Consider the following 14,498-nt stretch of genomic DNA (forward strand, 5'->3'; position numbering starts at 1 on the left):
ATATATATATATATATATATATATATAATAGAGCTAATGGGGCAAAGTTATGATAACTTCTTAGCCACAGCCAGACACCCAGCAGGAGTGAGTCGCCGGGCACGTAGCCTTGGATATATGATCATGGAGGACATCAAGCTCACCTGGCATAACATACTACACAAAAACATTGTTCTACACTGTACTTTGATGAGTAGCTACTGGGGTGGTGGATACATAGGTAGACAGACTAAATGATCAGGTATGTCTAGGCAAAAGGGAATGAATATACATATGTATTTGTATGCTGTAAGAATGTCCACATATATATGTTGTTGTTATGTGCCGTTGAGTCGGACCCAACTCGTAGCGACCCCTCCTTGGGTTGCAAGGCAGTATCACTAAGGAAGTAGATTACCCAACCTTCCTTCCAAGGAGTGGCTGGTGGTCTTGAACCACCAGGCTTCTGGTTAGCAGTCAAATGCCTTAGGCACTATGCCACCAGAGCTCCCAGCCAAACAATAGATAGGTATATAAGGTGAACATTTACACCAGGTAGGTACGCTCCTTAGAAAAATCAACCATGGGAGATCAGAAGGGCAGTATTTGCACGGGGAGATAGCTCAGAGATCAGCAATGCATAAGAAAGAAGGACATGGAAAAGGTAACCACAGGAAGGAAGTGGGAAGAGAGCTATTATATTATGGAAATTTCAATCAATGTCATGAAACAAAATGTGTATTAACTGTGGAATGGAAAATGAATTGCTCTGTAAACTTTCACCCAAATCACAATAAAAAAATAAAGATTGAAAAATCAGTGAAAACCCTATGGATCACAGCAGCCCAATCTGCAACTGATCATAGGAATGGTGTAAGACCAGGCAGCATTTTGTTCCATTTTGCACAGGGTCACCATGAGTTGAGGGTCCACCACACAGCAGCTAACAAACACAACATAGTTATAAAGATGTAAACCATTTGGGGAAACTGGGTGAAGGGTACATAGTATCTCTCTATTATCATTGCAACTTCCTATGAATCTATATGGGAGTTCTGGTAGTGTAGTGCCTAAGGCACTTGACTGCTAACCAGAAGGCTGGCGGTTCAAACCCACCAGTCACTCCTCGGAAGGAAAACGGGGCAATCTACTTCCGTAGTGATACTGCCTTGGAAACCCAAGGAAGGGTCGCTGTGAGTAGGGTCCAACTCAATGGCACATAACAACAACAACAACATGAATCTATAATTACTTCAGATAAAAAGTTTTTTAAAAAATATAAGGACTTCCACTTACAGAAAGATGGAGAAGATGTTTTTGGTCCCCCTACTCCTGCCACTAAGTAAACTAAAAACCCTGGACATCACATATAAAATAAATGAAGACTGAAAGGTAGAAAGAAGGCGGCAGACTGCCTAGGGGCATGGGACCCAAGGAACGAGCTGGTGGCAAGTTGCCTGGATTTTCTTTTTGTCTCCTATCCCAGATTTGGAGCCGAAGAAGTTAGAAACCCAAAATAACAATGGACACAAGCATCATAACCTCCAACCAAAGCCTGCTGTCTCCAGAGCAGTGGGCTTATTGGTCCATGGACTGAAAAGCTGAGTATTTGGGGGCAGGAGGCTTGCTGGCAGAGTGAGGTGTCTCTCTGAGCACCTATCTGCAGAGCTAAAAGAGCTTTGTAATACTTGTCCAAGCAGAGCAGAGGTTAAGGAGCTGCAGGGCTCAGAGGCTGAGGCCGAAGAGAAGCATGCCTGTGGCACAGCTGAGAAGAAGCTGTCCTGATTGAAGAACTGTATCCTGACTTGTTTCTGATCCTGCATCGTAACCTGTTATGTCTCTAATAAGCCCCATAATTATGGGGGTGGGGGGAAGCCTGCTCTCTCTAGCCATAGGACCGAGAAAGGGGCAGCCTAACAAAACATAAATTTTTAGAGAATAACCATTCTAGTGCAGCCAAACATCATAGAGAAACTGGCCCCACCCTATCTACTCCAGTGAAGACCAAGTGGGAGGATTAGACTTCTACCTTCATGAAGCACCCAATCCACCCCCTGGGATGAGTGTCATGTAAGGTCAGTCAAGTAGGGAGCTGGGATTATCATCCCCACCCAGCAGTAATGAGATGCCCCCCCCCCACCATCTATGGGGTGGTGTCAGAGGAAGCCTCGTAGAGAACTCAGTAGTGATGAGGCCATACACCCCTGGGATGTCAGTGGAGGCCAAATGGGAGAAGTAACAAGGTACTCCTCTGCCTCCCAGCTGAGGCATCAGTGGATGCCTACCAGGATGTAGAAACTCCTACCTCTTCTCAGCAGTAATGAGAAACTCCTCAAGTGTCAATGGAGGCCAAGTGGGAAACCTAGACTTCTAGACGTCTATCTCTATCTGGCAGTAACAAAGGAGCAGCCCCTCTTCTCCTGTTGGAGTAGTGTCAGAAAAGCTAGCAAAACCTCCAATATTTAAGTAAGATCCAAAGTCTTAGAATATGGTATGAAAATATCTAGGTTTCAATTGAAAGTCACTCATTATAGTAAAAATAAGATCTCAAACTGAAAAAAAAAAAAAAAAAAAAGGCATCCAGCAGATGCCAAAATCAAGATGACAGAAATGTTAGAATTATTTGACTAAGATTTTAGAGCAGCAGTCATAAAAATGCTTCAGTGACCAATCAGGAACATGGAAAAATATCTCAGCAAAGAAATAGAAGATATAAAGAATAACCAAAGGGAAATAGTAGAAGCAAAAAGTACAGTAACTGAAATAAATTCAGTAGGGGGAAAAAAAGTTCAGTAAATAGGCTCAACAGCAGAATGGAGGAGACAGGAAAGAATCAATGAACTTGAAGTTACAACAATAGAAATTGCCCAACCTGAGTAACAAAGAGAAAATAGAAACAAAAATGAACAGAGCCTCAAGGACCTGTGGACCTGTGGGTCTATAACAAAAGATTTAATATTCATTTATCCCAAGTTCCAGAAGGAGAGGAGAAAGAAGGAGGGGCATAAAAAGTACTGGAAGAAATAATGGCTGAAAATATCCCACATTTGGGAAGAGACATAAACCTACAGATTTAAGAAGCTAAGTGGACTTCAATAAGGTTAAACTCAAATTCACATTGACACATCATAGTAAAAATATAAAAATAAAAACAAAAAGTCTTGAAAAGCAGCAAGAGACTAACTACACCTTATTTTTAGGGAAAAACAATTCAAATGACAGCATATTTTTCATCAGAAATCATGGAGGACAAGAGGAAGTGACAAAAATGTTTCAAGTGCCGAAGAACTGTCAACCCAGAATCCTATATCCAATGAAAATATTTTGGTATGAAGGAGAAATCAAGACATTGTCCAATGAAAGAAAACTAAGAGAATTTGTCTCCAGCAGACCTACAATAAAAGAATGGCTAAAAGGTGTTTTCAAAACAAAGGAAATGATACAAGAAAGAGTCTTGGAACATCAGGAAGCTAGAAGGAACATGGTAAGCAAAAATATGGACAAATACAATAGCTTTCTGTATGATTTTTCTAAATTAGGTTTAATTGAAGCAGGAATTCTAATACTTTAATGTGGTCTCAAAATACACAGAGGAAATATTTAAGACAGTTATAAATGAGGGAGGGTTAAAGAGTCATAATTGGTAAATGACACTTCACTCAAACTGGTAAATAATAACACCAGTCAACTGTGATAAGTTATGTATATATAATGTATTATCTAGATAAACTACTAAAAGATACCAAGAAAAACACTCTAAAGCAGTATAGATTTCCAATTTTAAACCTTACTACAAACTCCTGTAATCAAGTAGTACTGGCATAAGGAGAGACACAGAGATCAATGGAATAGAATCATGAGAAATAAACCCTTTCATTTATGATCAATTGATTTTTGACAAGATTATGAAGATAATAGGGAAAGAATAGTCTTTCCAACAAATGATGCTAGGACAACTGGACAGCCACATAAAAAAGAATGAAGTTGGGCCCTTACATTACACCTTATAGGAAAATAAATTCAAAATGGATCAAAGCTATAAAACTCATAGAAGAAAACACTTCTAGGTATGTACCCAAGAGAAATGAACATATGTCCACACAAAAACTTGTACATGACTGTTCATAGCAGCATTATTCATAATAGTCAAAAGATGTTGTTGTCATGTGCCGTCGAGTTGGACCCAACTCATAGCGACCCCTCCTTGGGTTTCCAAGGCAGTATCATTACGGAAGTAGATTGCCCAATGGAAACAACCAAATGTCCATTGACTGATGAATGGATAAACAATACGTGGTATATCCATACAATGGAATATTGGCCAGCCATAAAAAGGAATGAGAAACTGATACTTTCTACTACATGGATGAACCTCATGAAGGACCCCATATTGTTGATTCCATTTATATGAAATGTTCAGAATAGGCAAATCTAAAAAGTCCAAAAATAAATTAGTTGTTGGCAGTGGCTGGGAGCAGGGGGAGAGCTGAAAGTGATTGCTCATGGGTATGGTGCTTCTTTTAGGGTGCATGAAATGTTCTGGTATTAGACACTTTAGACAGTGGTCATGATTATACACTTCGTTGATACAGTAAAAACTATTGTACACTTTAGGAAAGTGAATGTTATGGTATATCTCAATTAAAAAAAACACTAGAGACACAAAAATGTAATTCTAGAAAATGTTCACTATCAGGAAGGTAGGAAAAAGAACAGAAATGATAAATAGAACAAAGAGAAAACAAAGAAATGGCAGACTTAAACCCTAGCATAATTACACTACAAATAGTCTAAATACGTCGATTAAAAAAAGATTGGCAGAGCGAATTAAAAAACACGACCCAATTATACGCTGTCTTCAAGAAATGCACTTCATATATAACTACGCAGGCTGGATCTATAAACACTTGGAAACTAAACACACTTCTAAGTAATCCATAGGTCAAAAAGGAAGTCTCATGGGAAATCAATAAAATACACTGAATTCAGTGAAAGTGCATATGCAACATATCAAAATTTTTGGGACACAGCTGAAACATTGCTAAGAGTACTAAATGCATACATTAGAAAAGAGAAAAAATCTCAAATCAGTTGTGTAAAGTCCCACCTGAAGAGCCTAGAGAAAGAAGAGCAAAGTAAACCAAAGCAAGCAGAAAGAAGGAAACAACGAAGAGGAGAAATCAATGAAATTGAAAAACAGAAAACAATAGGAAAAAAGTTCCCGGAAAAGAAGCAAGAAATGCAAGAAATTGTCCTGAGACCCCTTCAGGTGACAGTCAAATTGGAAGGAGCAATAGTGGCCAATAATCCTGGCAAGAAATCTCTTCTGTAGCTACTACTTTTCCCTGGTATATATACTGGTAAGAAGTGAGCAGAAGGACGGAGTATAGTCTTTCTGGAGGACATGGGATAGTAGAACACCCAAGCCAAGGATGATTTCCTTCCCTTAGGTAATATTTTGGGGGACTTCTGGGAAAGACAAAGTTATTATGACTGAGAGGCATGAAGTCTTCTGATTATTTTTTAAAAATTTAACATTTATATGCTATTTCTGGAAAACAGGTAATTGTTTTGGGAAAGGAATAGAATGGCTGAGGGACAGATGGGAGACAGACTTTCGCTGTAACCTTTTTGTATTATGTTCATATATTAGCTATTCACAAGAATGAATACGTTTAAAATTTAAAATTAACTTGTGCCAGTTAATTATAAGCCTGTCTCAGAGAGTATTTTACTCAGGTTTTTGCTTAAAGGTCTAAGTTTAGAGAACTGCCAACTTCTCACATTTGTCATTTGGGTCTACAGGTGTTCCTGATGTAAGGGTTACACTTCAGTACATGGATGAAATAGAGTGGAAATAGCATTGACTGGGTGGGAGCCAGAACGCTTGAATTTTACTCTAGTTGTGACCTTGGACAAGTTCTTTACTTATTTCCCTGAGCCTCAGTTTCCTAATTTATACAATGAAGTTGGTCTCTAAAGTCCTTGGCAATTTAAACAATTTATCGTCTCATTTTCTTCTGCCTCCCCTCCTACAGTTTTGGGAGGGGGTGCTTCTGCGGGGCATTTATTATATGTTGAGTAAACACTTGTTCATTGGTTAATGGGTTAAAGGCTATGAGGGGCCCAAAGTGGACAGCGGAGAGGCCCCCCTACCAGTTCTTTCGCAGTGGTTTGCTTGCGTCTCTCTTCCACGGGACTGTGGTCCTTGAGACTACTTTTCATGCTTGGCATAGAAGTGGTGCTCAACAAATAACGAAGGGAAATGAATGAGAAATAGGCCCTAACTATCCAGGAGCTACGCAGTTATCTAGCGCATTCCAGTAAAAAATTACCAATACGCCGCCTTCTCCGATGCTTCGAAGAGACTGCCTGCGCGTGATCTTCACACTTGGACAGCCCAAGCCTCTCAGACCTTGTTCCTCAGAGAACAGATGACCTACGGGAGGCGGTTCTGAGCCTGCCTTCCTGCCCCGGCGCTGGGGCCCAGCGACTGCACGTGCCCCGCCCCTCAGCACGCGCGCCCTCGCCGCCGCCGCCGCCGCCGCGAGCCGGGAAGGCGAGCGGCGCGCGTTCCCCGCGTCGCTCTGGGCAGGCGGCGGCGGTGCCGCGTGGGTGGGTGGGATCGTGGTGGAGCTAGGGGGGCCGGGGCAGGGGCGGGAGAGAGCCATGGCGGCAGCATCCGGTCCCCGCGCCGCGACGAGGTGAGGGGGCCGCCTCTTCTGCACGACTAGAGGCCACAGCTACCCTCGCCTCTGCCTGCCTTCTACGCTGGCTGCGGCTCCGGTATGGCCGGGATCATCAAGAAGCAGATCCTGAAGCACCTGTCCCGGTGAGAACGCCAGCGCAGGCCCCTCGCGGTCCTAGGCCCATCCTTCCCGGTTTCGACCCTAGTCCCTTACGCCGCGCTTGAGGCCGGGCCTCCCTCTCTTTTCACTCTCAGGCCGGGACTCCTTGGCGGCTCTCTCCTCAATTCGAGCCCCGACAGTCTCCTCTTCGCTTCCGCTGACTCCGACCGTTGTCACCACTCTGTTTTTCCCTCGCCCTGGGCCCTCGAGTACGGGACGTTCCTGCCTCTGCGCGGGTGCCCTTAATTTCTCCTCCCCACCTTAACAGTCCTCCTTTACGTTCATTCGTCACTCAAGCGATCTCCTGGCCTGCTGTCTCCACCCTTAGTTCCCATACCGCGGAGCAGGACAGGCTATCTTCCCTTGCAGATCTCTTGAGTCCTTGGACTGTTCCTCCGAGGTCCCCAGCGATCCCACCCCTCCCTGCAAACCCCAATGCCTCCTCTCTCCTTGGCCCCGCTGCCCCTCCCTTAGAGCCCTTTTCCGCCTCTTGACCGATCCCACCAGCCTCTCCGCTGCAGCCTTGTCCTTCCTTGTAGTGCTCCTGACCAGACTTTTTCCAACCCCTGTGCCTTCTAAATAACCCTGCCACCCAATCCTTCATAACCCATTTTCCGCCCACCTTTCCAACTCCTACACTGGTTTTCTTCCCAGAGGTTCCCAGCTCTTCCTTGTCGTCTTCTATCTGACCCTGTTGCATCACCCTTGAAAAACATATAATCCCTGCTCCCATGTTCCTCAGAGCGCCTTTCTCCTACCTTTGCTTCTCGTCTCATTACACAGACTAATAGGAGAAAGGTCATGAGGGCTGGGGATAAAGTTTCAAAAACCTTCCCTTTAAGATGTGGATGGTTTTTGACAGCCCCGAAAAGAACCACCGATTAATTTGGCTTTGCATTCATTTCTTAAACAATGTTTTGTCCTAAATAGCTTCTGTGGCGCTTGACAACAAACACCAGGTAATTTGGGAGTGAGGAGGGGTGGCCAGCAAAACAGTTTTTAGGTGTAATGAGTGACCCCCGTTGTTATGATTGGAGGTTGCCAGAACTGGTGGCCACAAAAAAATTTTAAGTCTTTCATTTAGTTTTTACTCTTTATTCTAGCCTGGGGTTGGTTTAGTGAGCCTTTGTATGTCTCAAGTAAAGAGTGGCTCCAGAATGGGCAGTGGTTTTCAAGAGATGGGAGTCAGGGCAGAAATTAGTCAACATAGGACACTCAGGCCTTGCCTTCATGTATCTTTTCCTCTCTTCTTATTGAGGGGTTGATGAATGGTGTATGAGGAATTTCTGCCACTGCATCCTCTTTTCTGGCTATACTCTGGCTTATTTACTGTTCCTTCCATTTATTATTACTATTTTATTCCTTCAGTTTTTGACTTAGTGTAATTGGATTCTGGTACATTTTGTGGTTAATCCCAGAACTGTAAAAGAAAGAGCAGATTGGAGGCTGCAGTTGGAAAGTGTCTTTCAACCCTTCTGAAATTAACTCCATAATATATTCTTGTTCAGGTAGCATTAATCTGGGTGTTCCATGAGCCTTGTTGTTCCATGTAAGAATTTGAGCCCACATTGATTCTAAGTCATAGTGACCCTCATAGGGTTTCCAAGGCTGTAAATCTTTACAGAAGCAGACTGCCTCATCTTTATTCTGTGGAGTGGCTGTTGAATTTGAACTGTCGACCTTTTAGTTGGCAGCCCAATGCCTTAACCATAGCATCACCAGAGCTCCTTAAGGATTTCACAAACTGAAGTTGTGAAATGGGGCAGAGAATTTAGCTAGAGAAAACTATTAATTTGAACTGACATAGAATCATAGAATTTGAGGGCTTTAGATATGATCTCACACTATTGTTGTTGTTGCTGTGTCTAGTTGATTCCAAATTATGGCAACCTTATGTGGGCAGATTAGAACTGTGTGCTCCAAGGGTTTTCAGGGCTGGGACCTTTCAGAAGCAGATCATCAGGCCTGTTTTCTGAGGCACCTATGAATGGGTTTGAAAGCCAGCCTTTTGGCTTATATTTGAGGGCTTAAGTATTTGTGCCAGCCAGGGACTCCTATCTACTCCCACTGCCATGGAGTCGATTCCAACTCATAGTGACCTCCATAGGGTTTCCAAGGCTATAAATCTTTACAGAAGCATACTGCTTCATCTTTCTCTCACGGAGTGGCTTGTGGGTTCAAACCACTGACATTTTGCTTAGCAGCCCAATGCCTTAACCACAGTACCATTAGGGCTCCTTGGGACTTCTATATTATATACACGTTGTTGTTGTTGTTGTTATGTGCCATTGAATTGGACCCGACTCACAGCAACCTCTCCTTGGGTTTCCAAGGCAGTATCACTATGAAAGTAGATTGCCCATCTTGCTTCCAAGGAGTGGCTGTTGAGTCTGAACCGCCAGCCTTCTGGTTAGCAGTCAAATGCCTTAGGCACTATGCCACCAGAGCTCCTGTATTACACATATATTCTCTATATAAGGATAAGGTTTTTAAAGAAAAATTTTTATAGGTATATTGATGCATTCAGTAAGTCCTTGGTAAACAAAGTGTTTTTATAGATGAAATTGGCTTAGGTATGACACATATAGGGCACATTTCTAATTACCTCAGTGTTGAGCCAGTGATGGAAGAGGAGGAGGAAGAGGAAGAGATTATGTTATAGCTGAAAGTTTAGGGCTCTAGGAAGAGATGCTAGGTAGGATATGGGCCTGGCTGAGGAGAAAGACTTGGGAAAGCCACCTAATCATGTGTAACATTTATCTCTGGATGGTGTCCGCCACACACACAGGGGAGGAACTGCGGCTTGCCTAACCTGATGGGAAAGAGAGAGAAGGAAATATATATGTACTTAGTACTATGATAAATAAATATTTGTTGGTATTTGATAATTACTTGTTGCTGATGATTACAGTGCCACTTGGCCTGGAGGAGAGTGCAGCAGGGAGGATATCCAGTGAACCTCATATTATGTCTAATTTTGATCATGAAGTTTCTCATAATAAAGTGTCTTGTGGGACTGCATCCTCCTTATTAGTAGGTAAACAAGATTTGAGGGGATATGGTATTCAAACTATGTTTACTAAGAGCCTACTCTAGGCCAGGCACTGGTCTGGGCACTTGGGGATTTAGCAGTGACCAGATGTAAATGTGGGAGCTCTGGTAGCATAGTGCCTAAGGCACTTGACTGCTAACCAGAAGGCTGGCACTTCAAACCCACCAGCCACTCCTCGGAAGGAAGGTTGGGCAATCTACTACCGTAGTGATACTGCCTTGGCAACCCAAGGAGGGGTCTCTATGAGTCGGGTCTGACTCCATGGCACACAACAACAACAAGAACAACAACAACAACAACAGATGTAAATGTATTTTAGAGGCTTTAACCCACAGTTTGAATGCTGCTGCTAAATACAAATAGCTTTAGTGCACAATATTCATTTAAATAAACCTAGGAGGACATTTTACTTAGAAGCACAGAGTAATCATTCATTTAAAAAATAACCAAAATTTATTTTTCACTTAAGTAGATTATTTTTGTTTATTAGCTGTTCTGAACTAATGATCTTTCCTTACATAAATAAGAAGAAATATGATTGATCGTAAAGTAAGTCAGAGTCCTGTGGTTCATGGAAAGAAGGCAAACCAGATTCACCTTGCAGCTTTGCCACTAATAAGCAGGGCAGGCTTTCTGAGCCTTAGTTTTCTTATCTATAAAACAGGAAAAATAACACATACCTAGTAGATGTTGTGAGAATTGGGGATTAAGTATTTATTACAGTGCTTGGTATGTGATTAAGTGTTTGATAAAGAATTAGCTACTTAATGTGCAAGAAGCACTGGTGGTGCTGTGGTTAAGAGCTTAACTGCTAAGTGAAAGGTCAGCAGTTTGAACCTACCCAGCAGCTCTGCATGAGAACAGAACTAGTGATTTGCTTCCATAAAGATCTGCAGCCTAGGAAACCTTACAGAATTGTTCTACTCTGCATTATAAGCTCATTATGAATTGGAGTTGACTTGATGGCATACAACAATAACAACTTAATATGGTCGGGGAAAGTTAGGGACACTATCACTGTATGGATGAAAGCAACCTGACTGGCTCTTTTAGGAACTCATTAGAAGTCTTAATCATTTACTTTAAATGGCTGCTGGAAAATGTGAACGGAGTGGCAGAGACATGACTGGTAGACATGATATTTAAAAATGTCAATTTTAGATGAAATTCAGAGGCATAAGAGATTTCAGAGTTCCTTTTGGAGAATAAGAGAGTCTGGCTGTTGAGCTCAGCCCTCTTAGTTCTTGATCAGGGCCTTCACTCATTACTCATCATCCTGAAGAGTACTAAAGAGCTGGAATGATCTCAAGAGATCATCAGGGCCAGCCCTCAGTGTACAGTGAGGAGCTTGAGGCTCAGAGAGGCTAACTGGTTTGTTCTTGGTCCTTTTAAGTGGAGGTTTGTAGGCCTAGACTCTTGACTTGCAGGACACACCTCTTTACACTAGACTTTTCTGTTTAACCTTCCTTTCCCAAATAACTATTTTATGCATTTTCTAGTAATAGTCAAATCTTAAATGCCTTTGTTTCCCTTTCTTGTTTTCTTGAGTTGCCTCAGAATAAAGGGCTTTTCTGTACATATTTAGTAAGTATTTAATAAATATAGCCAACTGTGCTAAGTACCTTACAAGTCTTATGATGGTTTAATCTTCATAATAATCCAATGAGGTAGATATTAGCCTTATTTTATAGATAAAGAAATGAGGCATAGGGAGGTTAAATAACATGCACAAAGCCATACCTACTACTTGATGGAATTGAGGGTCAAGCATAGGCATTCCAGTTCCAGAGCTGTGTTTTTTAACTAGTCTGCTGCTGTAATAGCTCTCATCTATTGAGTGTTTCTGATGTGTAGGATATTTTTTGTAATTGAATTTCACTTACTATTTTTTTTTTTACTTTTTTTTGTGATTTGGGTGAAAGTTTGTGGAGCAAGTTCATTTTCCATTCAACAGTTCATACACATTTTGTTTCATGACACTGATTGACTGCAAGTCCCTGCAGTGTAACAGCTTTCTTCCCACTTCCTCCCCATAGTTACCTCTTCGCTCCCATGCATACCTGCCCTTCCCACCCCCAGCTGTCTCCCTGTGCAAATACTGTCCTTCTATTCGCCCATGATTGATCACTCCAAGAATTGGTATCTACCTGATGTAAATGTTCACCCCATATGTCTGTCTGTTTGGCTGGAAGCCACAGGAGTGAGTTCAGTTCCAGACCTGAAGGGTAAGTAGGGGCCATAGTCTCAGGGGTCTCACCAGGCTCTATTAGACCAGCAAACCTGGTCTTTTTTTTTTTTTTTTATGATTCTGAGTTTTGTTCCACATTGTTCTCCTACTCTATCCAGGATCTCTGCATCGATCCACCTTCATGAATTTCACTTACATTTTTGAAGATTAAATTTTATTTTTAATAAATGTATAAAAAATATTTATATATATAGGTGTTAGCTTCATGAATTTTCACAGATTTAGCACACCTATGTTACAAATACCCACATTAAGAAATAGAAGCTCCCTTGTCACTTCTACTCAGTACTTCTGGCAAAAGGTAACTACTTTCCTGATTTCTAACATCATAAATTAATTTTATCTATTATTGTATTTTATATAAGTGGAATCATATAGTATATATACTTTTATGTTTGCTTCCTTTAGTTCAACATTATGAATTTAATCCATAATGTTCCATCAAATTGTAGGCTGTCCATTTTCATTCCTGTATAATATTTCATTATGTGAATATATCAACATTTATTTATACATTTTACTGTTGATGGACATTGGGATAATTTCCCACTTGAGAGCTGTAATAAACAACATTGTTAGGAACATTCTAGTACATATCCTTTGGTGAACAAATGTATACACATTTCTTTTGGGTATATATATAAGAATAGGTCATAGGATATGCATATGTTCAGCTTTAATATATATTGCCAAACATTTTCCAAAGTGGCAGTATCAATTTACACTCCTACTAGCAGTGTATGAGAGTTGTGGTTCCACATCTTTGCGAACACTTGATATTTTCCAATTATTTTTTCTTTTTCACTTTAGCCATCATGGTGGGTGTGTTTTGAAGATATTTTAACTTCATCTTTGGTAAACTAGATGTCCACTTTATTTTTGCTCTCTAATTTTTTAATTCTTACATATTTGTGAATTTTAGTTACAAGCAAATGTTGAAACAGAAGATCTTTTTAGAGTAATGTTTAAATTAGGAAGGTCCAAAGAAAATAATTAGGACTGTTTATAATATTCTTACTTGGAGTGGATGTGGTACTTAGCTTTCTGTTAGAATAATAAGCAGTTTTGTCCATTAAGAAAAAGGAGGGTCTGTTCTCCAGGCGTTTAAGTTTTTGTTACAATTATGGTTTTTAGAGCTTTATTCTGCTCTGTAATTTTAGCACCCATTGGCATAACATTTCATCTCCACCAAAGAAACTGAAATTTGAGTTATATAGCTTTTCTGTAATAATTTTTGTACATTTCTAGGGGTAATTTCCTTTTATAGTAAAACAGTTGTTTTGTGTCTTAAAAAATGACACTTAAAGGCAGTAAATTTTTCACAGTAGTACTTTAGTATATGTAAAAATATAATATATAATAGCTTACGTATGTTTCACAATAATGAAAATTTCCTGCTTTAAAAAATTAGTTGAGCTGCATGGTGACGAAGCAGAAAGAAACAGGACTTCAGATTCCAAAAGGTATAAATTTTGACTCTGCCACTTGTCAATTGTGTATTCTCAAAACTTCCATTTCCTTATCTGTAAGGAACAATGTTGTTTTGAGAATTAGAAATAATGTATGAAAGTGATTAGTACAGAGGAAGTACTTAATAAATAGTGATTTATTGTTTACTGATTAAGAAAGATTGTGTTTAGTTTCTGGAGATAACATTTTTTAGCATCTCAAAATTGTGTCTGACTTATCCAAATGTCTAGTTCTTTAGGGACATAGGAATTATCTTAACATTTTAATACAGAGAGGTGGAGATGAATGATCTCGTATGGGTGCTTAAGGAGAGCAGGAACTGAAAGCCGTCCCTCTTTATCTTTTTCATATCAAGGCATAATACAAAAGGAAGAAACTTTGACCTCAGCATAGGTGAAAATAGCTGAAAAGTATACACTGTGCTGGGTCCTTAGAGGATTCACTTATACATCGTTTAAGAAGATAACAGAATCATATACTGTATTCTTAGAGTAGAAAAAAATACTAGAGGTAATTTAGTTAGCCTCACCTAATATATAAGCCAGCTGAACAGTAATCTGTGAGGATAGCATTAAACACTGAAAAGAAAGATTCTCTTCTTCATAGCTCAGTTCTCTCTACCCATTGGAGTGTATTGACAAGAAGATTGTGTTTCTTGACTGCTTTAAAAATCAATGAGTTTGGGTGGATGAAGTGAGCACAGAAGATGTGTGGAGTGTGAGTGCCCTGTTGGAATGTAGGGAACCTTAGACATGGGGAGTGGGAGGGTGCAGAAAGAAGGTCAAGGGAATCTAATTCAGTTAGTAGCATTCAGCGACCTTTTTATCTTTGTGTTATTAGGGCAAGTACTTGCTACTGGTGCTGATTTCAAAACAAAACAATCTGTTGCCATTAAATCAAT

At 40.6% G+C, this 14,498-nt stretch overlaps 1 protein-coding gene across 1 annotated transcript in view; it reads left to right on the top strand.

The window, feature by feature from the left end:
• Positions 1 to 6,767: 6,767 nt before the first annotated feature.
• The window catches only part of UHRF1BP1 (UHRF1 binding protein 1), a 108,115-nt gene continuing 100,384 nt past the window's right edge, over positions 6,768 to 14,498 (top strand). Inside the window, exon 1 of the mRNA XM_007939361.2 lies at positions 6,768 to 6,811. Within this exon, the coding sequence (XP_007937552.1) occupies positions 6,768 to 6,811 (44 nt within the window). The remainder of the gene's footprint in view (positions 6,812 to 14,498) is intronic.

Source organism: Orycteropus afer, unplaced genomic scaffold (genome assembly GCF_000298275.1).
Source record: "Orycteropus afer afer isolate SDZICR_OR568_19922 unplaced genomic scaffold, OryAfe1.0 scaffold00059, whole genome shotgun sequence".
In the NCBI taxonomy this organism is placed as follows: Eukaryota; Metazoa; Chordata; class Mammalia; order Tubulidentata; family Orycteropodidae; genus Orycteropus; species Orycteropus afer.